Source organism: Erinaceus europaeus, chromosome 2 (assembly GCF_950295315.1).
Source record: "Erinaceus europaeus chromosome 2, mEriEur2.1, whole genome shotgun sequence".
NCBI lineage: Eukaryota > Metazoa > Chordata > Mammalia > Eulipotyphla > Erinaceidae > Erinaceus > Erinaceus europaeus.
The window spans coordinates 188,261,240-188,287,512 of record NC_080163.1 but is presented as its reverse complement, the minus strand read 5'-3'; the positions used below and the strand labels follow the sequence as shown (position 1 = coordinate 188,287,512).

Here is a 26,273-nt window from a genome sequence, read left to right as displayed (position 1 = left end):
GGGAGCTACTGTCTTCCCTGATCCAGCTTTCTGGTCCTTTTTACAGCCATGATATCATCTCCCCAGACAATAACTTGGACCCACCTGCATATCAGATTTCAGGCTCAGGGGAAAAAAGAAAAAGGAAAAATAAAAACTAATATAGCCATAGGCCCTTTGGAATATAACTAAAATATGCCTACTAGCTATCTACAAAATGGAGGACCCCCCAACTCTTCATCTGCGCTATTCCAGCCTTTAGGTTCATGATTAGTCAACAATTTGTTTGGCTTTGTATGTTAACTCTCTTTTCAACCACCAGGTTCCAGATACTAGCATGATGCAGACCAGACTTCCCTGGACAGACAACCCTATCAATGTGTCCTGGAGCTCTGCTTCCCCAGAGCCCTGCCCACTAGGGAAAGAGAGAGGCAGGCTGGGAGTATGGATCAACCTGTCAACACCCATGTTCAACGGGGAAGCAATTACAGAAGCCAGACCTTCCACCTTCTGCATCCCACAGTGACCTTGGGTCCATACTCCCAAAGGGATAAAGAATAGGAAAGCTATCAGGGGAGGGGGTGGGATACTGAGTTCTGATGGTGGGAATTGTGTGGAGTGGTACCCTTCTTACCCTAAGGCTTTGTCAGTGCTTCCTTTTTATAAATAAAAAAATAAAATAAAATCACATTGAACACCTGCTGGCATTTTGACTTTGACAACTTTAGCCAGTTACATCCTAGGCTATGAATGGGAGTGTACAGGACAGAGGGGAGGGCCGGGGTAGATAGCATAGTGGTTATGCAAAGAGACTCGCATGCCTGAGGCTCCAAATGTTATATTCCATCCTCCCACACACCATAAGCCAGAGCTGATCTGTGCTCTGTTTAAAATAATAGTAATAATAATATAAAGGACAGAGGGAAGAAATAGGTATAGGTTTTTTTTTTTTTGTTTTTTTTTTTACCAGAGCACTCACTGTTCAGCTCTTTATGGAGGTACAGGGGACTGAACCTGGGACTTTGGAGCCTCAGGCATGACAGTCTCTTGGCATAACCATTATGCTATCTACCCCTGCCCATAGGTAGAGCTTTTTTCCCTTCCATATTTCCTACTATTTTTTCTTTCTTTATGGTTGTATCTGCGTATTTCACTGCGGTCTCCTCTATTTTGTGCTCTTTGTGTGTGTGTGGGGAGGGGGGTCAGGTTTCCACACACTGATAAAAGGACATCATTATAATTATGTTTCACATCTCTTGAGATTGGGCACCACCTGTCTTCCCTCCGTATCTCCACTCCTTTCTTTCTTCCTTTGTTATTGATAGCTGGCTAGCTAGATTGATTGACTTATTTAGACTAAAGCACTGCTCAGCTCTGACTTAGGGTGGTGCTGGGGATAGAATATGGGACCTAGGAATCTTAGGCATGAAGACTCTTTCATAATCATTGTGCGCCCATTCTGGCTCCTTTCTTTAGTTGTCATTATAGAGCTGCGGCCTCACACATGAACAATACCATAGATACTGGGAAATATATTTTTTATTTCATATGTGCAGAGAAATAGAAAAAAGAAACACACCTCAATACCACTCCAGCATCAACCATCATTGAGACGCTTCTGACCATGTATTCCATCCAGTGTCATGCTCACAGACAGGGCCTCAAATAAGAGGGATGTAGTTCCAGGTGAGCTATTTAACACCCCTTCCCCAGAAATCTTCAGGAGAGGGAAGATGGGAGTCAGAGTGAGGGACAGTCCAATTGAGCCAGGAGTCACTAAAGAGCAGGTAGGTGGGGAAGGGGAAAGGGTGAGAGAGCCAGAAAGGGGGTCACTATTTACACAGGGGAAGAGGTCATTGTCCATCATTCACTCTCATCACAGGCAGCTGATGTCCCATAGCCAATAAACTGGTCCAATCCGAAGGGGAGCAGCCCAAAGTTGGCAGGGCCCTTGATGACGTGGTTTGTGTCTTCAGAGCCGAGGGCCACTTCTGCAAAGGAGAACTCACTGCCTGGCACAGCTGTCCAGGTGAGCTGGTTCCTAAGTGAGTGATTGTCCAGGATCAGCTGTTCCGCAGCCTTGGTTGATGCCACCACCAAGGCCACTCCTTTAGATCCTGGCACAGTCTTGACCACATAGGAAGAGCAGTAGGAAGCCACATCTGGGACCAGGACCAGATAAGGGTCATAGGCAACACCATCCTTTGAGGCCCCAGTGCCAAACAGCAGGACTTGGATGCCCTTGTCTGCAGTCAGGTGGAGTGGCCTGGAAGGCCGTACCTCAAACTCTGCTACTTCCCCTTCCTTGAGCTGCTGGGAGCCTGTGGTGCCCCCGTGATTGTAGGTCACCTTTGTGGGCTGACTGGCCACCACATAGGCCAGGTCATAGGCATTCTGAGTGTCCAGAGTTGTCACCACATAGTGGGTGCCCCAGGCAGATGTGGGGAGCAGCTGCTCCACCATGTGGTCACAAGATGTTGTGTGTTTTATAGCACAAGTGTGACCTGAGAAGACAGCCACAGGGCTGCTGGCTGTGACCTTTGACCCTGAGAGATCAGAATCACTCTGCACCTGGGCCACCTCATAGGGCTTCAGGGAGACACTCAGCACCTGACCTGCAGGGTAGGACTTGCCCTTGAACGTCACTGCCCCCTTCAGCTTCATGCTGACCCTGGCACCTGTGGCACCAGCCACCACAGCAAACTCTGGTGAGACCCAAGCACTGGGGGGTGTGAACACAAAGTACTCAGTGCCTAGGGCACTGACGGGCCACAGGTGTGTTAGATCTGCTGTCAATGGCTTGAAGTTCACAGCCTGCACAGAGACCCTCTGGTCAGAGTGGACCACCACTGCGTGCCGGAAGGTGGTGCTGCCCACCATCTCAGCCTTGTCTCCTATGTTGACCTTGACTGTCTGCCCGGGTCTCACAGTGACCTTCTGAGAGGTGTTGTCTGCATGGCTGAGGACAGAGACAGTGGCAGCTTGGTCTGACATGCTGGTGACCAAGAGGTGGAGATTGGCGTTGCTGGACCCAGGGTCGAAGTTCTGCATGAAGGCTGCGAGGAATTCTTTCCCCCTGCTGTTCCTGAGTCTCATAGGGACCTCCTGTTTCTTTCCTTGGGTGAGAAAACACAGTCATAGTTCTGTTTATCCAACCCTTCACCAGAGAAGTGACACCTCACCTGCTCTTGTTCTGTTTGATATAAACATGTTAACTGAAACTTTCCCCTAAATGTTCTCTTTCTTTTCTCTTTATCCCTGAAGCTAGCATCTCACTAGTCATTCTGACTTTTATTTTCAAAGCCTCAACACTTTGGATGGTGGTGTGGAACTCACATACAGATGGGACTAGACAAACCATCGCAGTGAATGGCATAGCCCGGGTGCTGACTGAAGCATTCAACACTGATAGTGGGCTATGGTCACTGAGTGTGATCTGTTATGTGAGCTTGTGGGTCCCTTTTTTTTTTTTGCCTCCAGGGTTATCTCTGGGGCTCAGTGATACACCATGAATCCACTGCTCCTGGTGGCCATCTTTTTCCATTTTTGCTGTTGTTGTTGGATATAACAGAGAAATTGAGAGAGGAAGGGAAGACAGAGAGGGGGAGAGAAAAATAGACACCTGCAGACCTGCTTCAGCATTTGTGAATCGACTCCCTGCAGGTGGGGGAGGGGGGGGTCTGGGGGCTCGAACAGGGATCTTTGTGCTTTGTACTATGTGTGTTTAATCCGGTGAGCTACCGCCCAGACCCTGTGGGTGCATTTTTAAACAACGCCTTAACATATAATTTTTCTGGAAAAACTGACTGCCTGAATATTGATGTGAACTCCCCAAACTACAATTGTTTCATTCACAGTGGGGCACAAATTGATTGGATCCTGGTGGCACACGCAGCCTCTGGTTTCTGTGTGTTAGAGGGGTGTGTGTGTGTGTGTGTAGTTGTGAAGTGGCTTTGAGAATGGAGATAAAATGCTCCCTAAAATTGGAAAGCAGTGGGGGTATTTTTTAACACCCTCCCCAACTTGGAAGATATTGTTCAAGATTGAGAAGGGGTGGGTGTAGGGTGGAGCAAAGGTCTGCAGGGTGTTTGAGAGAGTGTAGGGGTTGCAATGTGCAAGTGTATCCCAGCGTCTTACAATACAGCAGATCTGAGGTAATGAGCAAAAAGCAACTTAAAGGGCCAGGTAGTGACTCACTCAGTAGAATGCACATATTACCATGTGCAAGTATCTGGGTTCAAGCCCTTGGTCCCCACCTGCAGTAGGGGAAGCTTCACAAGTAGTGAGGCAGTGCTCCAGGTGTCTCTTTCTCACTATCTGTCCCTTCCATTTCAGTATCTCTCTGTCTCTATCCAATAAATGGATAAATAAAATATATATTTAAAAAACCTAGTTGTTACCAAGCTGTAACATGATTCCCATGACGCTCTTGGTACCTAGGCCATGCCCTTGGGAGCTCCCCGCTAACACCCACCCATAACAGTACAGACAGAGTGCTGATGAGAGACACTTAGGGGCCTTGAGGACTCTCCTCTGTGCTCTGATAGGCGTATGTTTTTTTAGGACCTTATATCACACAAACTTGCTTTTCCCAAAGGGCTGAAGTATCTCTGGGAAGTGTCTTTCTCCTCCATCCCTCCCCCCTCCCCTCTCTCTCTGGAATGAACTTAGGAACTTGTACTTTCCTGATACTACCACTAAGTGGCCTCCCAGACTGATTTTTCTTTTCTTTTCCTTTCTTTTTTTAATTATCTTTATTGGATAGAGACAGCCAGAAATTGAGAGGACAGGGGAGATAGTGAGGGAGAGAGAAAGAGGGACACCTGAAGCACTGCTTCACCACTTGCAAAGCTTTTCCCCTGCAGGTGGGAACCGGGGGCTCGAACCCAGGTCCTTGAGCACTGTAACATGTGTGCTCAACCAGGTGTGTCACCACCCGCCCCTTTTTCTTTCTTTCTTCCTTTCTTTCTTTCTTTCCTTCCTTCATTCCTTCCTTCTTTTTTTTTCCAATTTCAATGAATAGTTTTACTATTTAACAGGTGACCAAGTTGATATTTCTCACTCCGTTCAACTGTAATTTAACCTTTTTTCCATGCTAAGTAGGTAAGTAGAATAAGCTACTATAAAACACACAGCCACAGCTCACTTTAACAGGCAAAATATTAACATACACAATCTAGGGTGCACAATGTCACTAATACTTTCTTTTTTTTTTTAAATGATTTTCTTTTTTTTTTTTTTTTTAAAGATTTTATTTATTTATGAGAAAGATAGGAGGAGAAAGAACCAGACATCACTCTGGCACATGTGCTACTGGGGATCAAACTCAGGACCTCATGCTTGAGAGTTCAAAGTTTTCCCACTGCGCCACCTCCTGGACCACTAATACTTTCAAATGGGATCTTGAATGTAGACAAATCCAAGATGCAGTGCAAAGATGAGCTGAGATGTTGTACAAATGGCTAAAGGTCCTGGTGCTGCATCTCTTGGTCACTAGCTAAATCCTGGCATGGGGGTCCAGGCTGATTTTTCACTCTTTCTTTCTTGATTACTTTTAGAGGTTAGGAAAGTGGGAGAGACAGACACAGAGAGAGGACAGACATCAAAACACTTCTCCACCTGTGCAGATTCCCTGGCGTCATCCATGGTGCCCCATGTGGTGCCACGGCTCCAGTCTACTGCCTGGATCTCGCTGAACTTAATTGGGGGGATGTTTGACATTACTGGGGACCATAGTGTCTGGGTCTCAGCTTGACATGGAAGAAGCACCCTTTCCTCCCCAGCTTCCAGAGTTTACAAGCTTTTACTTTCTCTCTCCTCCTAATATCAGCTGCTTTACAGGGTGCTTACTCACTGGCCGGTGCCCTCCTGGACTTTTTTTTTTTTTACTTTTTTATATTTTATTTATTTATTTTCCCTTTTGTTGCCCTTGTTTTTGCATTGTTGTTGTAGTTATTATTGTTGTTGTTATTGGTGTCATTGTTGTTCGATAGGACAGAGAAATGGAGAGAGGAGGGGAAGACAGGGGAAGAGAAAGACAGACACCTGCAGACCTGCTTCACCACCTGTGAAGCGACTTCCCTGCAGGTGGGGAGCCGGGGGCTTGAACAGGGATCCTTAAGCTGGTCCTTGTGCTTTGCACCATGTGCGCTTAGACCGCTGCGCTACCACCTGGCTGCCCCTCCTGTAATTTTACAAATGTTCACATGTCACTGCCTCACTTAGCTAGTCTTACCAAAGAGGATGCAGCTATGATGCCCACTTTACAGATGTGTAAACCAAGGCCCACAGAGGCAAAGTTACATGTCAGGTCATACAACCTGAGGTGGGACCAGAACCCAGAAAGTCTGACTTTAAATTCTGTGTACTCCATTGCAGAGTACCTTGGGGGTGGGGTAGTGCTTCCTTGGGTTCAGCCTGAAGATACACTTAGGCAGGGCCCTGAGATATAATTATCTCAATACATGTGAGACATGTACAGCAGCTCTACATGCTTGAGAGAACCCCGCCCACCATGGGAGCATCATTATTAACAGGCTTTTATGCCCAATGAGTTTGGGGATATTATTCTTTTATCCTTCTTCTCTTCCTACACTCCAGTGTACTTTTTCTATACTGCTTCACCCACAACATGTGTAATGACTCTGAACCTGGGCAACCATTTTCATTCATTTGTTTCAGAGAGAGGTAGAGAGGATAGTGAGATAGGAGAAGAAAGGAAGAGAGAGGAGAAATGGGGGAATAGGAGAGAGAGAGAGAGAGAGAGAGGACACACATGTACAACTCTACCACTGACTTAGTTTCACTGGTGAACTATATTGTCTCACTTGGTTCTAGGGCTCAAACCCAGGGCCTCAAAGAACAAGCTGTTTATTATATCAAGTCAGCTATCTCAAGACCCCAGAAAGTCACCAGGTGAGCAGATAGAAGTGAGAGTGAGGGACAGCTCAGTTGAGCCAGGAGTCACAGAAGAACAGATACATAGGAAAGGTAGAAAGATAAAAGAGTCAGAGGGGAGGTCATCAATTTGACAAGGTCAGGGGTCACTGGTCAGCACTTACTCTGATTACAGGCAGCTGATGTCCCATAGCCGATAAAGTGGTCCAATCCAAAGGGGAGCAGCCCAAAGTTGGCAGGGGCCTTGGCAACATGGTTTGTGTCTTCAGAGCCGAGGGCCACTTCTGCAAAGGAGAACTCACTGCCTGGCACAGCTGTCCAGGTGAGCTGGTTCCTAAGTGAGTGATTGTCCAGGATCAGCTGTTCAGCATCCTTGGTTGATGCCACCACCAAGGCCACTCCTTTAGAGTCTGGCACAGTCTTGACCACATAGGAAGAGCAGTAGGAAGCCACATCTGGAACCAGGACCAGGTAGGGGTCATAGGTAATGCGATCCTTTGAGGCCCCAGTGCCAAACTGCAAGACTTGGATGCCCTTGTCTGCAGTCAGATAGAGTGGCCGAGAAGGCTGGATCTCAAACTCTGCCACTTGCCCCTCCTTGAGCTGATGGGACCCAGTGGTGCCCCCATGATTGTAGGTCAACATTGTGGTCTGCTTGGCCACCACATAGGCCAGGTCAAAGAGATTCTGAGAGTCCAGGGTGGCCACCACATAGTGGGTGCCCCAGGCAGATGTGGGAAGCAGCTGCTCCACCACGTGGTCACAAGATGTTGTGTGTTTCTGGGCACAGCTGTGACCTGAGAAGACAGCCACAGGGCTGCTGGCTGTGACCTTTGACCCTGAGAGATCAGAATCACTCTGAACCTGGGCCACCTCATAGGGCTGCAGGGTGACACTCAGCACCTGACCTGCAGGGTAGGACTTGCCCTGGAATGTCACTGCCCCCTTCAGCTTCATGCTGACCCTGGCACCTGTGGCACCAGCCACCACAGCAAACTCTGGTGAGACCCAAGCACTGGGGGGTGTGAACACAAAGTACTCAGTGCCCAGGGCACTGACGGGCCACAGGTGTGTTAGATCTGCTGTCAAGGGCTTGAAGTTCACCGACTGCACAGAGACCCTCTGGTCAGAGTGGACCACCACTGCGTGCCGGAAGGTGGTGCTACCCACCATCTCAGCCTTGTCTCCTATGTTGACCTTGACTGTCTGCCCAGGTCTCACGGTAACCTTCTGAGAGGTGTTGTCTGCATGGCTGAGGACAGAGACAGTGGCAGCTTGGTCTGACATGCTGGTGACCAAGAGGTGGAGATTGGCGTTGCTGGACCCAGGGTTGAAATTTTGCATGAAAGCTGTGAGGAATTCCTCTGTCATGGTGTTCTTAGTCTTTGTAGTGGCCTCCTGTGACATCCCTAGGGTGAGAAAATGCAGTTATAGTCTCATTATTAAACCCCCTCAGAGAAGTACCCCCATGTCTGCTCGTGGTCCAGGTGATATAAACATACTAACTAGTACTTTTTTCCAAATCTACTCCTTCCTTGTTCCCTATTCCTGCAGTGAGCATCTCACCACTCATTTAACTTTATATATATATTTTAACTTTATATATATATATTTTTTTTAGTTTTGCTAATTTTTTTAAAAATTTATTTCTTTATTGGGAATTAATGTTTTATATTCAACAGTAAATACAATAGTTTGTAGATGCATAACATTCTACAATATTTTTTTTTAACATTCATTACTCTTTTTTGTTGTTCTTGTTGTTTTATTGTTGTGGTTATTATTGTTGTTGTTAGTGATGTCATCGATGTTGGACAGGACAGAGAGAAATGGAGAGAGGAGGGAAAGGCAGAGAGGGGGAGAGAAAGACAGATCTTTCACAGCTTGTGAAGCGACTTCCCTGCAGGTGGGGAACCAGGGGCTCGAACTGGGATCCTTATGCTGGTCCTTGGGCTTTGCGCCACGTGCTCTTAACCTGCTGCACTTCCGCCCAACTCTCCTCATTTCACTTTTACTTTCAGAATCTACAGCACTTGGAAAGTGAAGTTGAACTCACAAACAGGTGAGACTAGACAAGTGAGGTCAATTGCGATACAACATTAAGTGTAGTCTGTTATTATGACTGCATGTGGGTGCATTCTACAAAGCGAAGAGCTTATTCTTCTGGCGGGACTGACTACCTCAGTATTGATGTAAACTCTCCAAACCAGGGGCCAGGCATTGGTGCACCTGCTTAAGCACAGACGTTACAGTGCACAAGTAGTTGGGTTCAAGCCTCTGCTCCCCACCTGCAGAGGGAAGTCTTCAAGAGTGGTACAGCAGGGCTTTAGGTGTCTGTCTCTCTCCCTCTCTACCTCCTCCTCCCCTTTCAATTGCTGTCTTTATCTAGTGAATAAATAAATATTTTTTAAAAAACCTCCCCAAACCAAATAGATTTAGTCACAATGGAGTTCAAACTGGCTGGATACTGGTGCCAGTCTATGGTTTCTGTCTATTTGGATGAGAGAGAACAAATATAGTAGTAAAAAGGCTGTGAAACTGGAAATATAATTCACCCTAGTAACAGAAATAAGTAGGTACTTTTCAATACCTCCACTTGGAAGGTATTCTCACAGGCTGAGAAAGGAGTAGGGCAGGGAGGAAGAGAGGTCCTCTGGGTCTTAGAGAGAGTGTGCGGATCATAATGTTGACTGCTGAATAAAGGGAGTCTGTAAGGAAATTCTAGTGTCTCACAGAAAAGATATAAGGGATAATGGACAGTTCAAAATCTACTTAAGTGCCTGGTATAGTTTAGACATTAGCATGTATGAACACCTGTGTTCAAGTCCCTGCATCCCACCTCAAGTGGAAAGTTTCATGAATGTAGCAGTGTACATTCATGTAGAGGTGTAGCAGTGCTATAGTCCTCTCTCTCTCTCTGCCTCCAAAATTATCACTGGGGCTCAGTGCTGGCACTACAAATTCATTGCTCCTGGTGGCCATTTATCTCTCTCTCTTTTTTTAATTTAATTTTTTTTTGGATAGGACAGAGAGAAATTGAAAGAGGAAGGGGAGAAGTTTCCCCCCTGCAGGTAGGGAGATGGGGGCTCGAACCCAGATCCTTGCGTGGGTCCTTGAGCTTCATACTATGTGCGCTTAACCAGGTGCACCACCACCCATCCCCTCTCTAACTCTATCTCTATCCCTGAGTGAAAATGTTAAACAGGAGATATCACACACCTGTGAGGACATGAGTCCAGAGCAAACATCAAGTTAGAAAGAAAGAAAAGATTAGAGAAAGAAAGAATAAATAAGTAAATAAAACAAATATGGGTTAGTGGAAGCTAGCTACTGCTGTGTTAGCTGTTAAAAGGTCAAAATATGGGAGTTGGGTGGTAGCACAGCAGGCTAAGCACACATGGCACAAAGCGCAAGGGCTGGTGTAGGGATCCTGGTTCGAGCCCAGGCTCCCCACCTGCAGGAGGACGCTTCACAGGCGGTGAAGCAGGTCTGCAGGTGTCTATCTTTCTCTCCACCTCTCTGTCTTCCCCTCTTCTCTCTGTCCTATCCAACAATGACAACAGCTATGACAACAATAACACTACAACAAGCACAACAAGAGGGCAACAAAATGGGAAAAATAGTCTCCAGGAGCAGTGGATTCGTAGTGCAGACACCAAGCCCCAGCAATAACCCTGGAGGGAAAAAAAAAGTCAAAATATTTCCAAACTCATTTGTAAAAATTGCTGATATGACTCATTTTACCCTCTTAGCACTTCTACTTTCCCCTTGGAATGTCTCTCCAATACAGAAACTACAGATTAAGGACTGGCAAAAGACACTGCAGGGAGCCAGTAGCACAGTTCTGTGCTTTGATTAACATATGTCTGATTGGGACCCTGAATCACATTAGAATACTTTCCCTGGTGGTGGAGCGGGTGGTAGAGCACCTGGTTGAGCGCACATGTTACAATGCACAAGGACCTAGGTTCAAGCCCCAGTTCTCACCTGCAGGGGGGAAGCTTCACGAGTGGTGGAGCAGGACATCAGGTGTCTATTTCCCTCTCTATCTCCCCTCTCCTGCTCCGTTCTCAATTTCCAGCTGTCTCTATCCAATAGATTTTTTTTTTTTGAAAGAATACTTTTCCTGAAGGACTGGAGTGTGGCTGGAAAGTAGTTTCTCTCTCTCTCTCTCTTTTCCCTCTCCTTTTTAATGTGAAGCATAGGAATAAAACTATGACCACCACTCAGTGGCCTCCCAGGTCAAATTTGGGGGATATCATTCTTCTATTCTTCTTAATCTTTACTCCTTTCTTCTTTGTTTTTCTCTTTTTTTTTGTAGTGCCTAGCCTCAACCCTCTGCAACAAACTGAGCTTGAGTCATCATTTTTAATCCTTTAGAGACAGAAGATGTGTGAGAGAGAAGAGTGAAGAGTGAGAGACACAGAGATACAAAGAGATACAGAGACAGAGAAAAGAGAGAAACCAACAAGCTGTTTTATATATATACTAAGTGAGCTATCCCAGAGCCAGGAAGTCTTCAAGACAGCAGAAGGAAGTGAGAGAGGGAAAGTGAAGCTGAGCCAAGAGCTACAGAGGAGCAGATAAGTGGGAAAGGATAAACCAGTCACCAGTTGGAGAAGGTCAGGGGTCACTGGCTGTCACTCACTCTGATCACAGGCAGTTGATGTCCCATAGCCAATATATTGGTCCATTCCAAAGGTGAGCAGCCCAAAGTTGGCAGGGGCCTTGGCGACGTGGTTTGTGTCTTCAGAGCTGAGGTCCGTTTCTGCAAAGGAGAACTCACTGCCTGGCACAGCTGTCCAGGTGAGCTGGTCTCCAAGTGTGTAGTCATCCAAGGTGAACTGTTTGGTAGTCTTGGTTGGTGCCACCATCAGGGCCACCCCTTTAGAGCCTGGCACAGTCTTGACCACATAGGAAGAGCAGTAGGAAGCCACATCTGGGACCAGGACCAGATAAGGGTCATAGGTAACACCATCCTTTGAGGCCCCAGTGCCAAACAGCAGGACTTGGATGCCCTTGTCAGCAGTCAGGTGGAGTGGCCTGGAAGGCTGGACCTCAAACTCTGCTACTTCTCCTTCCTCGAGCTGATGGGACCCAGTGATGCCTCCTTGATTGTAGGTCAACTTTGTGGGCTGACTGGCCACCACATAGGCCAGGTCAAAGAGATTCTGAGAGTCCAGGGTGGCCACCACATAGTGGGTGCCCCAGGCAGATGTGGGGAGCAGCTGCTCCACCACGTGGTCACAAGATGTTGTGTGTTTCTGGGCACAGCTGTGACCTGAGAAGACAGCCACAGGGCTGCTGGCTGTGACCTTTGACCCTGAGAGATCAGAATCACTCTGCACCTGGGCCACCTCATAGGGCTGCAGGGTGACACTCAGCACCTGACCTGCAGGGTAGAACTTGCCCTGGAATGTCACTGCCCCCTTCAGCTTCATGCTGACCCTGGCACCTGTGGCACCAGCCACCACAGCAAACTCTGGTGAGACCCAAGCACTGGGGGGTGTGAACACAAAGTACTCAGTGCCCAGGGCACTGACGGGCCAGAGCTGAGTCACATCTGCTGTAGCCTTTTTGGCATTTACAGCCTGCACAGAGACCCTCTGGTCAGAGTGGACCACCACTGCATGCTGGAAGGTGGTGCTACCCACCATCTCAGCCTTGTCTCCTATGTTGACCTTGACTGTCTGCCTGGGTCTCACAGTGACCTTCTGAGAGGTGTGGTCTGCGTGGCTGAGGACAGAGACAGTGGCAGCTTGGTCTGATATGCTGGTGATCAGGAGGTGGAGATTGGTGTTTCCAAATTCAGGTTTGATGTTCTGCATGAAGGCTGCGAGGAATTCCTCTGTCACGGTGTTCCTGGGTGTCATGGAGACCTCCTGGGTCTTCCCTGGGGTGAAAAACACAGTTCTAAGTTTGTTAACCCAAACTACCTTCAGAATAATGACTCTTGCCTGGCTTTGGCCCTGGTAATATAAACATATTAACTGGAACTCCCTACATACTCTCTTTCCTGCTCCTTATTTGTTCAGTGCACATTTCACTAGTCATTCTTTTATTTTTAGAAGCTTCAACACTTTGATGTTGATCACATCCACACGGGACTAAACAAGCCATGTCAATAAGTGGCACAGCCCAGCTGCTGACTGAAGCATTCAAACCCTGGGATATGGGTTGCAGCCACTAATGTGGTCTGTTCTTAGTTAATGTGTATATTATTTAATTTTATTTTTAAATGTCACCAGGACTATTGCTGGGGCTCAGTGCCAGCACTACAAATTCACCATTCCTTGAGACATTTTTTTTTTTTAACCAGAGCACTGCTCAGCTCTGGGTTACGATGGTACTAGGGATTGAACCTAGGGCTTTGGAGCCTGAGGCATGAGCGTCTCTTTGCAAAACCATTATGCTATCTACCCTCAAGACATTTTTTCTTATTTTATTTGCTAGGATAGGAGAAATTGAGAGAGGCAGGGGAGATAGACAGGGAGAGAAACAGAGAGCAAGAGAAACAGAGAAACACGTGCAGACCTGCCTCACCTCTTGTGAAGATCTCCCTACCACCACCCCAAGGTGGGGAGCAGGGCTCAAGCTGGAGTCCTCAAGCATGGTAACCAATGTGCTCAACCTGCTGCACCACTGCCTAGCCCCCATGAGCACTTTATAAATGATGATCTCACTCTTCTGGTAGAACTGGCTACCTGAAAGTTTATGTTAATTGGCCAAACTGAAACTGCTTCATTCACAATGGGGCTCAAAACGGCTGAATCTTGGTGCCCATCTGTGGTTTCTATTATAACCTGGGTGTGTGTGCGTGAGTGTGTGTGAAACAGTGAAAAGGTTGTGAGACTGACAGTAAAATGCCTCCTAGATACAGAAGTCATGGGGTGCTTTTCAACACCCTCACTAGGAAGAATACCTCCAGGGTGCGAAGAGAGTCAGCAGGCAGGAGGAGAGGTCTGTAGCATTAGAGAGAGTGTGGGGGTTGTCATGTGAAATCTGCTGAATGAAGTGAGTCTGTAAGGATATCCCTGTGACCCACAGCACAGGAGAACTGGGATGGGGGCTAGGCATTGGCACACCGGGTTAAGCACACATAGCGTGAAGCTCAAGGACCAGTGCAAGGATCCTGGTTCGGGCCCTTGGCTCCCCACCTGCAGGGGGTCACTTCACAAGCAGTGAAGCAGGTCCGCAGGTGCCTACTTTTCTCTCCCTCTCTCTATCTTCCCCTCCTCTCTCAATTTCTCTCTGCCCTATCCAACAACAGCAGTAACTGCAACAACAACAGCAGCAGCAGCAACAATGGTAAAAGATGGCCACCAGGAGCAGTGAATTCATAGTGCAGGCACTGAGCACCAGCAATAACCCTGTAGGGGGGTGGGTAACAAAAAAAGCAGGGATAATGATTTTTTTTTTTTAATCTAGCTCTGAACAGCTCTGGTTTATGGTGATGTGGAGGACTATACCCGTGACTTAAGAGACTCAGGCGTGCAAGCCTTTTGCTTAACCATGATGTTATCTTCCCCCATTTTTTTTTTATAATGGGCACTTCAGAAACAATTTAGGGAGCACACAATACAATGGCTGAGGACCTGAGTTCAGGTCCCTGATTACCATCTACAGGTGGGGGCTTTTGGAGGCATGGCTGTAAAGCAGACACTGTGCTCTCCATGTCACCTAGATAAAGCAATGAAAATCACATGAAATTTCAACAAAAGACAAGCAGGATTTCTTCAGAATCTCACCAAGCCACAGGTGAGTACAGACACATGTGGCTTTTAGATGGAAAAGGGGTGTGGGAGAATCCCAGGAATAAAAAGCTGTATTCAGGGACTGCCGGCCCCATGTTGGGAGATTAACAGCTACAGTGCACTACTTCCAGGTTAAAACAACAACTGCTAGAAAAAAATTACCCAAAACCTCACCAATTTACAACTGTGACTTAAGTTTCTAATGTTTTTACTCCACAGATGTTGAAACAACAGCAGGGAGACACTATATTGATATCAAAGACTCTAAACCAGCCTGTTGACTCAGGGTAAAATCTCCCCTCTCCCATCACTATGACTTTTTAAGTAACTCACTTAGCTACCAGTGGGTATAGACAAGCCAGATGAGAAGGGAGGGAAAAGGTCTTGAAACATAAAAAGCCATGCTCTGTGGCAGTGGGCACCTTTTTTTTTTTTTAAATTACAAAATTACAGGTCAACAGGGGTATGGTTCCGTACCATTCCCACCACCAGAGCTCTGAACCCTTACTCTCCCCATTGTAAGCTACAGCAGTTCTCCTAAGGCTACAGATATGGGTTAACTACTATTTCTACAACTATCTGTCTATATTTGTGTATAATTGCCCCACTCCTTTTTAAGGTTCCATCTTCTCTTCCTTTCCAAGTTACACATAACCTTATCACTATATCCAAATGGTCTCCTCTTCTCTCTTTGGGTCCTGATGAAGTTGAGGTTCAGAGACTCCAATCCTCCTCCCTCTATCACTTCTTCACCACTGGGAGTATGGATCAAAATTGTTTTTAGGGTACAGAGGTGGTAGTTCTGACTTCTGTAATTGCTTCTCCACTGGACATGGGCATTGGCAGATTGATCCATACCCTCAGCCTGTTTCTATCTTTCCCTAGTGGGGTAGATAGAGCTCTAGAGAGGTGAAGTTCCAGGAAACATTGGGGAGGTTGTCCCAGGTATCATTTTTATACTTACAAAACAGAGCACATGGTTGGAGCACTGAATTTTAGGGACCATAAATCTTGCTTTTATTCTTTGAACACTAAGGAGAAAGGAATTCTCCATGGCTATAACCCTCCCCTACAGACTAAAACAACAGCATATTGGGAGACCATATGCTGATATCAGAGACACTAAACTGGCCTAGTGCCACCAGATAAAATCTCCCCTGCCCCACCAAGCTGTATAAATCGGGAACACCTTAGTCACAGCACCTCTTGCTGGCACAATAACAAAAGTCACACTAAATACAGAAGCTGAGAAATATACAGACTGCAATTACAGAAACCCCAAATGACCAGGCAGACAAAGATCTGGAAAAAATGACAGAGATAAGAGTTCAGAAAACTCATCATGAAATCAATTCAAGAAATCAAACTTAAGATTCAAGAACTCAGTGATCATTTTACCAAATAATTACAAAGTACATAAAAAATACTCCAAACAGAACTACAGGGCCTAGAAGACATTTTGAATGTAGTTCAGATTGAGGTATGAGGCCTCAGAAGTAGACTTAACCAGGTGAAGGAGAGATTATAAGACTTAACCAGCACATTCTGTAAATGGAAAGCTCTTGGAACGGAAAATTTTAAGAAAACTGAAGCACTTCTCTATGAAATAGCAGGCTCCATCAGAAAGATAAACATCAGAGTTATTGGGATCCCTGAGGAAGAAGAGAGGGAAAGAGGAGTAGAGAACACAGCCAAAGAAATTTTAGTAGAATTTTTTCCATATCTGAGCATTGTTTAAAATATATTCTTAAAGCCAAAATGACACATACAAAGACACATCATTGTAAAACTGTCCAAAACCAGGGACAAGGAAAAAATATTACAGGCTGCTAGGGAAAGGAAGAAAGTCACATAAAAAGGCAGAAACACCAGACTTTCATCAGATATCTCATCACAAACCTTAAAGACAAAGAGGGAATGGAATGGCATATTCAAAGTATTAACAGATAAGAATTGTGAGCCACAAATACTGTATTCTGCTAAATTATCCTTCAGATATTAGAAGAATTAAAGATTTTTTTCAAACATTCAGAGACTGAAGGAATTTGCCACTATAAATACTTCCTTGCAAGAATTATTGAGAGGAGTTCCATATGAAAAGAGGAATCAAAGCAACTCCAACTTTTAATGAGACAGTCAGTATTAGAATAGAACCAGGAGCACAACAACAACAAGGAAAACAGACACAAGAAATGAAAGAATAGACAGCATGACATAGTCCAATATTGGTGGACCCATCCGCAGGTGGAAATTTTCATGAATGGTGGAACAGTTCTGTAGTGTTCTCTCTCTCTCTCAAAAAAAAAAAAAAAAAAAAAAAGGCTGCCAGAAACAGAAACAATGGAGACTTGCAGTTTAAACAGATGTTGAGTGTGAGTCAGAGGGCCTTTAGGTACAATTTTTCTTCTGTACTTTGGATCAGTGAAGACTATACTCTTGGACACAACCTAGAAAGCCACTCAGCAAACTCTCCAGAATAAAGCTCTGAAGCCCCACAGAGAGAGGGCTGCTCCCACCTGGTCCTCCCAGGCTCTTTGATTCTCCTGCTTACAGCTCAGTCCAGAAGAATCAGTAGGTGGTGAAGGAGTACAGGCAGGAAACCATGCAAATGTCCCCTGTAAGGCCTATCACAGAAAAGGCCATGGGGTATATTTTAAAGACAGAGCTGAGGAGCTGGGTAGGTAGTTCACTGTGTAGGGCATGTGACTTGCCACGAGTGTCCCAGACAAGAGACCAGAAACCACACACAAGTCCGGGCACCAGGGGTAGCTAGGCTCTCCCTTTGGAGCGTTCACTCCAATATACAAAACTACACACAACAGCATGGTGACAGATGCCAAGGGGGTCTGTAGGACTTTTCAGTGCTTAGAGTGCAATGGATTTGGCTGGGAGCCTAAATCCTACTAAGGTAGTTTTCTTGAGGGGCTGGAGTGTGACTGATCTCTCTCTCTCTCTCTCTCTCTCTCTCCCCCTCTTTCTCTCTCTTCATGAGAAACTGGGATTGAATCCAGAATGATAGATATTTTTTCTTCACATAGGTAAAACAGAAAAGAGAGACAGAGAAATAGAAAGACAAAGGGGGGGGATAGACACCACAGTGCTCCTTTATCTATGGAGATCTCTCAGTGTCTCTCACTGTGATCCAACAAGGAGCCAGGACTCTAACCTACTGCTTGAATCTCACTGAACGAATTTTTTTTTTTTTTTTTTTTTTTTGCCAGTGATGAGACCCTGGTGTTTCGGTCTAAGCTGTGTCAGGTTTGACATGGAAGAAACAGCTCTTTATGTCTATAGCCATACTACCCTGAACATGGCCAATTTGGTCTGATCTGGCAAGCTAAGTGGGGTAAGGCCTAGTTAGTACTTGGAAGGAAAAAGTAGCTCTGCCTCCCCTGCTTCCACACTATGAAAGCTTTTGCCTTCTCTCTCCTCATTACATCAGCCCCCTGCATAGGCCTACTCACTGGTCAGTTACCTCCAGGCCTTTACAAATGTTACATCATACCCTCATTTAGCAAGTCCTTGCCAAGAGGGTGCAGCTTGACACCTACTTTACAGATGTGGACACTAAGGTCCTCAGAGGCAAAGTCACATCTAGAACTGCAAGTCAGAGGTGGAGTTGGAACCCAGGCAGACTGGCTTTCATGTCTGTGTCCTCAATTGCGGGGTGCCTTGAGTGTGGGAGTAGTGCCATCTTGGGCTTACCTTAGATTACACTTAGGAGGGTCTTTAGCTATAACTGTGTGGACATGTGCGAGGCACCAGAAATATTTCTACATACTTAAGCCAACTCCCTGCCCTGGGTGCATCAATAATAATATGCTTTTATGTGAAATGAGTTTGGGCATTTTGCTAGTCTATCCTTTCTATCATCACTCCTTTCTTATCTCTTTTAAATTTTGTTACACTTTCCTGGCCTACCTCTGCAACATTACTGAACCTGGGTCACTATTTTAAATTCTTTCTTTCTAGAGTGAAGGAGAGTGATCAAGAAAAGAGTAAAGAGAGAGACACACACATAAGGGAATAACCAAACCCACCATCCTATCTACAGATGCACACAGGCAACCTATATATTTCCATGTTTCTGGGGTCCCCAAGAGAGAGTTGTAAGCTGTAATAGGCAAGTTATCCCAAGCCTCCAGTAAGATACCAGAGCAAATGATGATGAGAGTGGAGTATAGTACATTTGAAGTGGAGTCACAGAGGAAAAGGGGGTGGGAATGGGGAAAGGGAAAAGGTGAGTGAGGAAGCAAAGGGGTCACCAGTTGGAGAAGGTCAGGGGTCACTGGCTGTCACTCACTCTGATCACAGGCAGTTGATGTCCCATAGCCAATATATTGGTCCATTCCAAAGGTGAGCAGCCCAAAGTTGGCAGGGGCCTTGGCGACGTGGTTTGTGTCTTCAGAGCCGAGGTCTGTTTCTGCAAAGGAGAACTCACTGCCTGGCACAGTTGTCCAGGTGAGCTGGTCTCCAAGTGTGTGGTCATCCAAGGTGAACTGTTTGGTAGTCTTGGTTGGTGCCACCATCAGGGCCACCCCTTTAGAGCCTGGCACAGTCTTAACCACATAGGAAGAGCAGTAGGAAGCCACATCTGGGACCAGGACCAGATAAGGGTCATAGGTAACACCATCCTTTGAGGCCCCAGTGCCAAACAGCAGGACTTGGATGCCCTTGTCTGCAGTCAGGTGGAGTGGCCTGGAAGGCCGTACCTCAAACTCTGCTACTTCCCCTTCCTTGAGCTGCTGGGAGCCTGTGGTGCCCCCATGATTATAGGTCAACTTTGTGGGCTGACTGGCTACCACATAGGCCAAGTCATAGAGATTCTGTGAATTCAGGGTGGCCACCACATAGTGGGTGCCCCAGGCAGATGTGGGAAGCAGCTGTTCCACTACATGGTCACAAGTTGTGTGTTTAGTAGCACATGTGTGACCTGAGAAGACAGCCACAGGGCTGCTGGCTGTGACCTTTGACCCTGAGAGATCAAAATAACTTTGCACCTGGACCACCTCATAAGGCTTCAAGGTGACACCCAGCACCTGACCTGCAGGGTAGAACTGGCCCTGGAATGTCACTGCCCCCTTTAGCTGCATGTCAACCCTGGCACCTGTGGCACCAGCCACCACAGCAAACTCTGGTGAGACCCAATCATTGGGGGGTGTGAACACAAAGTACTCAGTGCCCAGGGCACTGACGGGCCAGAGCTGAGTCACATCTGCTGTAGCCTTTTTGGCATTTACAGCCTGCACAGAGACCCTCTGGTCAGAGTGGACCACCACTGCGTGCCGGAAGGTGGTGCTGCCCACCATCTCAGCCTTGGAGCTGATGTTGACCTTGACTGTCTGCCTGGGTCTCACAGTGACCTTCTGAGAGGTGTGGTCTGCGTGGCTGAGGACAGAGACAGTGGCAGCCTTGTCTGACATGCTGGTGACCAGGAGGTGGAGACTGGTGTTGTTGGATCCAGCGTTGGTGTTCTGCATGAAGGCTGCGAGGAATTCCTCTGTCACGGTGTTCCTGGGTGTCATGGAGACCTCCTGGGTCTTCCCTGGGGTGAAAAACACAGTTCTGAGTTTGTTGACCCAAACTCCCATCAGAATAATAATCTGGCTTTGGACCAGAATAATAACCTGGCTTTGGCCCTGGTGACATAAATGTCTTAACTGGAATTTTTCCAAAAATATTCTCTCCCTAGCACTGTATTTGTTCAGTAAGTATGACATAAGTTACTCTATTTTTAATTTCAGAAGCTTCAATACTTTGGATAGTGATGTTGAATTCACATCCAGATGGGACCAGACAAGCCATGTAGTGAATGACACAGCCCAGCTGCTGACTAAAGCACTGAACACCCGGGGATATGGGTGGTAGTCACTAATGTGGTCTGTTCTTATATTAACTTGTGGGTGCATTTTACTTATTTATGTAATCTGTTTGTTTATCATTTTCTTTATTTTATTTTTAATCATCACCAGGGCTATTGTTGTGGCTCGGTGCCAGCAGTATGAATCTACCATTCCTAACATTTTTTCCTTTTATTTTTATTTCTATTTTATTCTTAGGATAGAGAAGAACTGAGAGAGGCAGAAGAGATAGGGAAATAGAGAGGAAGAGAAACAGAGAAACACCTGCAGACTAGCTTCACACTCATGAAGTGTCCCACCCCCTCCTGGTGGGGAGCAGGGCTCAAGCTGGAGTCCTCAAGCATGGTAACCAATGTGTTCAACCTGCTGCACCACTGCCTAGCCCCCATGAGCACTTTATAAATGATGATCTCACTCTTCTGGTAGAACTGGCTACCTGAAAGTTTATGATAATTGGCCAAACTGAAACTGCTTCATTCACAATGGGGCTCAAAACGGCTGAATCTTGGTGCCCATCTGTGGTTTCTATTATAACCTGGGTGTGTGTGCGTGAGTGTGTGTGAAACAGTGAAAAGGTTGTGAGACTGACAGTAAAATGCCTCCTAGATACAGAAGTCATGGGGTGCTTTTCAACACCCTCACTAGGAAGAATACCTCCAGGGTGCGAAGAGAGTCAGCAGGCAGGAGGAGAGGTCTGTAGCATTAGAGAGAGTGTGGGGGTTGTCATGTGAAATCTGCTGAATGAAGTGAGTCTGTAAGGATATCCCTGTGACCCACAGCACAGGAGAACTGGGATGGGGGCTAGGCATTGGCACACCGGGTTAAGCACACATAGCGTGAAGCTCAAGGACCAGTGCAAGGATCCTGGTTCGGGCCCTTGGCTCCCCACCTGCAGGGGGTCACTTCACAAGCAGTGAAGCAGGTCCGCAGGTGCCTACTTTTCTCTCCCTCTCTCTATCTTCCCCTCCTCTCTCAATTTCTCTCTGCCCTATCCAACAACAGCAGTAACTACAACAACAACAGCAGCAGCAACAACAATGGTAAAAGATGGCCACCAGGAGCAGTGAATTCATAGTGCAGGCACTGAGCACCAGCGATAACCCTGGGGGTGGGGAACAGGGATAATGATTTTTTAAATTTGTTTTCTTTATTCATTAGAAAGATAGGCAGAGAGAGAAAGAACCAGACACCACTCTGGCACATGTGCTGTCGGGGATTGAATTCAGGACCTCATGGTTGAGAAGCCAATGCTTTATCCATTGTGCCATCTCCTGGACCATGATTTTTTTTTTTTTATTTTGATTTCTGGTCACTTTCTTTTATTTATTCATTTATTTATTTTTTTATTTTTTTATTTTTTTATTTAAGAAAGGATTAATTAACAAAACCATAGGGTAGGAGGGGTACAACTCCACACAATTCCCACCGCCCAATCTCCATATCCCACCCCCTCCCCTGATAGCTTTCCCATTTTCTATCCCTCTGGGAGCATAAATATTTATTTATTTATTGGATAGAGACAGCCAGAAATCAAGAGGGAAGGGAGTGACAGAGAGGGAGAGACAGAGAGACACCTGCAGCCTTGCTTCACCACTCGCAAAGCTTTCCCCATGAAGGTGGGGACTGGGGACTTGAACCCAGGCCTTTGCGCATTGCAACATGTGCGCTCAACCAGGTGTGCCACTGCCCAACCCCTTTCAAATCCTTTCTTTCAAGAGTGAAGGAGAGTGATTGAGAAAGGAGTAAAGAGAGAGACACACACATAAGGGAATAACCAAACCCACCATCCTATCTACAGATGCACACAGGCAACCTATATATTTCCATGTTTCTGGGGTCCCCAAGAGAGAGTTGTAAGCTGTAATAGGCAAGTTATCCCAAGCCTCCAGTAAGATACCAGAGCAAATGATGATGAGAGTGGAGTATAGTACATTTGAAGTGGAGTCACAGAGGAAAAGGGGGTGGGAATGGGGAAAGGGAAAAGGTGAGTGAGGAAGCAAAGGGGTCACCAGTTGGAGAAGGTCAGGGGTCACTGGCTGTCACTCACTCTGATCACAGGCAGTTGATGTCCCATAGCCAATATATTGGTCCATTCCAAAGGTGAGCAGCCCAAAGTTGGCAGGGGCCTTGGCGACGTGGTTTGTGTCTTCAGAGCCGAGGTCTGTTTCTGCAAAGGAGAACTCACTGCCTGGCACAGCTGTCCAGGTGAGCTGGTCTCCAAGTGTGTGGTCATCCAAGGTGAACTGTTTGGTAGTCTTGGTTGGTGCCACCATCAGGGCCACCCCTTTAGAGCCTGGCACAGTCTTGACCACATAGGAAGAGCAGTAGGAAGCCACATCTGGGACCAGGACCAGATAAGGGTCATAGGTAACACCATCCTTTGAGGCCCCAGTGCCAAACAGCAGGACTTGGATGCCCTTGTCTGCAGTCAGGTGGAGTGGCCTGGAAGGCCGTACCTCAAACTCTGCTACTTCCCCTTCCTTGAGCTGCTGGGAGCCTGTGGTGCCCCCATGATTATAGGTCAACTTTGTGGGCTGACTGGCTACCACATAGGCCAAGTCATAGAGATTCTGTGAATTCAGGGTGGCCACCACATAGTGGGTGCCCCAGGCAGATGTGGGGAGCAGCTGTTCCACTACATGGTCACAGTTTGTATGTTTTTTGGCACATGTGTAACCTGAGAAGACAGCCACAGGGCTGCTGGCTGTGACCTTTGACCCTGAGAGATCAGAATCACTCTGCACCTGGGCCACCTCATAGGGCTGCAGGGTGACACTCAGCACATCACCTGCAGGGTAGGACTTGCCCTGGAATGTCACTGCCCCCTTTAGCTGCATGTCAACCCTGGCACCTGTGGCACCAGCCACCACAGCAAACTCTGGTGAGGCCCAAGCCCTGGGGGGTGTGAACACAAAGTACTCAGTGCCCAGGGCACTGACAGGCCGGAGCTGAGTCACATCTGCTGTAGCCTTTTTGGCATTTACAGCCTGCACAGAGACCCTCTGGTCAGAGTGGACCACCACTGCGTGCCGGAAGGTGGTACTGCCCACCATCTCAGCCTTGGAGCCGATGTTGACCTTGACTGTGTGCCCGGGTCTCACAGTGACCTTCAATGATGTGTTGTCTGCATGGCTGAGGACGGAGACAGAGGCAGCTTTGTCTGACATGCTGGTCACCAGGAGGTGGAGACTGGTATTGCTGGTTTCAGGGTTAAAGTTTTGCATGAAGACTGTGAGGAATTCCTCTCTCAGGTTGTCATCAGGGTCTGAAGTGACCTCCTGTGGCATCCCTAGAATGACAATATACATAATGACATTTTTAAGTCTGATTGTCCAAATCCCCATCAGTGAAATAAACCCCTTGCCAGGTCTTCGTCCTGTTGACAAAAACAAATTAACCTGGATATTTTCCCAAATCTACTCTTTGCTCCCTATTCCTGCAGTGAGATTCTATCTAGTCATTCTGACTTTTTTCCTTTTCCATTATAAACTTTCACCTTTCTGTAATAATGACTTGTCTGTTTTCCTAATTCACATAACTTTGTACATCAAGTCTGATGGTGGGGAAGTAACACAAGTCTATTGACTGAAAGATGAAAACATGAAGTTGTTTACAGTGAATTATGAAATAGTTACAGAGGAATATATAATGAGCAAAAATAATTAGACAATAAAATTCTCTGTCTAGAAAGTTACTTTTTAACAATAGGCATTAGTGCTCTACTTGAGTTGGTAGCATGATGAACACTGGTTTTGAACTGTAAACTGAAATCCAGCATGTTTTATCTTGAACATATCTAGATAAAACCCATTATTTAGGGACTGACTTTTATTTTCAGAATTCACAACATGTTGAACTCATATACGGATGAGTCTACACAAGTGATGTCAACATGTGACGTAGCCCAGGTTCTGACTGAACCTTTGGCACCATGAAAAGTTGATCTGTCACTAAGTGTAGGCTAGTATTATATCTGTGAGTGCTTTAGAAATTCCAGATCTTATCATATTTTGTTGAAATTGGCTGCCTGAATTTTTACATGGACTCCCCAAGCCAGATATTATTTCAGGCATAGTGGGGTTCAAATTGACTAGATCATGGTGCCAATTGTTGTTTCTGTATTAGTAGTACATGGGGTGGATGAGAGGAAGTGAAGGAGCTGTGAGACTAAGATAAAATGCCTCCTAGTACAAGAATATAATGTTTGCTTTTCATCACCTCCCTACCTAGCAACACTCTCTCCAAAGCTTGAAGAGAGGAAGAGGATAGAAAGAGATGTCTGTAGGTCCTCTGAGAGGGGGATGCGGGTTGCAATATAGAATTTGCTGAATAAAAGAGGGTACAAGGATATCCCCGTGTCCTTTGGCGAGAGAAGATCAGGGACAACAGACACTTCAAGAGCATGTTAATTAGATGCCGACTAGTGACCTAAGAGTCCTTATGTCCCATCCTTTCCCCAGTACTTGGGTTTTACCAAAAAGTTTTTTTTTTTACTTTTATTTATAAAAAGGGAACACTGACAAAACCATAGGATAAGAGGAGATCAATTCTATACATTTCCTACCACCAGAACTCCGTATCCCATCACCTCCTCTAATAGCTTCTCTATTCTTTAACCCTCTGGGAGTATGGACCCAGGGTCATTATGGGGTGCAGAATAGCAAAAACTCTGTATCCAGAAACAACCCTGGAACATACTTAGTAGCCTCTCCAGAACTAAGCACTGAAGCCCCACAGAGAAGGCTCTCAGGCCTGGTGCTTCCAGGTTTTCTGAGTCTACCTACAGCTCAGCCCAGGAGAATTGGAAACTGGTGAAAAAAGCCTTTCAGCAACAATAAAAGAATATCTTGTGGTTTTGTTTGTTTGTGTGTTTTTTTTTTTCACTGTTTCCTTTCTTCTTATTCGTCTCACTCAAGTCATAAGGTCAAGGAATCTCTTTGAAGGAGAGTTTGGGGGGGTCAGAGATACAGATATAGCTCACTGGGTAGGCTATATGACTTGCCATATGTGTCTCAGACTCCAACTCTGTCCTCATTGGAAAAGCCAAGTACATGGGGAAAATCCAGGGTATAGTTCCTCTCAATGTCTAGTGCAAATATTGGCCAGGGAAGTTATGCACACGGGGACTCTGGCTCTTCAAATTTTAAAAAGTAAATAATGAAAATGAATAAACAAATATGGGAAGAGTGGTGTAGTAGCTGTGAAAAATATCAAAATATTTCCAAACTTATTGGTAACAATCAGCTACCACCACCCTCACTACCTTATTGGCCTCTAGATCTCCCTAAGGAGACCTTCCTACCCTTCACTGAGCGAGAGATAAAAGGTGAATTATAGACCAAAAGGGGACTCTGTTTCTGTGCTCTGGTGTCTATTTGACTGGTATGTTATATTACAATAAAATATTTTTCGAGGGAAGGGCTCTTGGAAATCTTTATTTTTCAACTGATTTAATGCGAAGCCTAGAATGAATTCAGGGCATTGCAATTTCCTGATACCAATACTCAGTGGCCTCCAAGTCCATTTCCCCTCGCCTTTCCTTCCTTCCTTCCCATCTTTCTTCCTTCCTTCCTTCCTTCCTTCCTTCCTTCCATAGAGAATGTATAGGGGGGTGGGTAGACAAACACACAGAGAGAACAGACACCACAAAACCACTCTGTTTATGGAGCTCCCCCATGTCATCCATGGTTCTTCCATGTGGAGCTAAGGCTCTAAGCAAGGGCATAAACCTTACTGAACATACAGGAGGGGTATTTTGCCAGTTCTAGGCAATGTAGTATCT

General features: G+C 46.1%; 1 protein-coding gene across 1 annotated transcript in view; it reads right to left on the bottom strand.

The window, feature by feature from the left end:
- Window positions 1-1,500: 1,500 nt before the first annotated feature.
- LOC132532997 (uncharacterized) overlaps window positions 1,501-26,273 on the bottom strand; it is a 54,951-nt gene continuing 30,178 nt past the window's right edge. The window contains exons 7-11 of the mRNA XM_060172308.1: window positions 22,539-23,780; window positions 18,934-20,175; window positions 11,525-12,769; window positions 7,041-8,285; window positions 1,501-3,095 (exon numbers count right to left, since the gene is read on the bottom strand). Coding sequence (XP_060028291.1) covers window positions 1,843-3,095; window positions 7,041-8,285; window positions 11,525-12,769; window positions 18,934-20,175; window positions 22,539-23,780 — 6,227 coding nt within the window. The 3' untranslated portion in view covers window positions 1,501-1,842. The remainder of the gene's footprint in view (window positions 3,096-7,040; window positions 8,286-11,524; window positions 12,770-18,933; window positions 20,176-22,538; window positions 23,781-26,273) is intronic.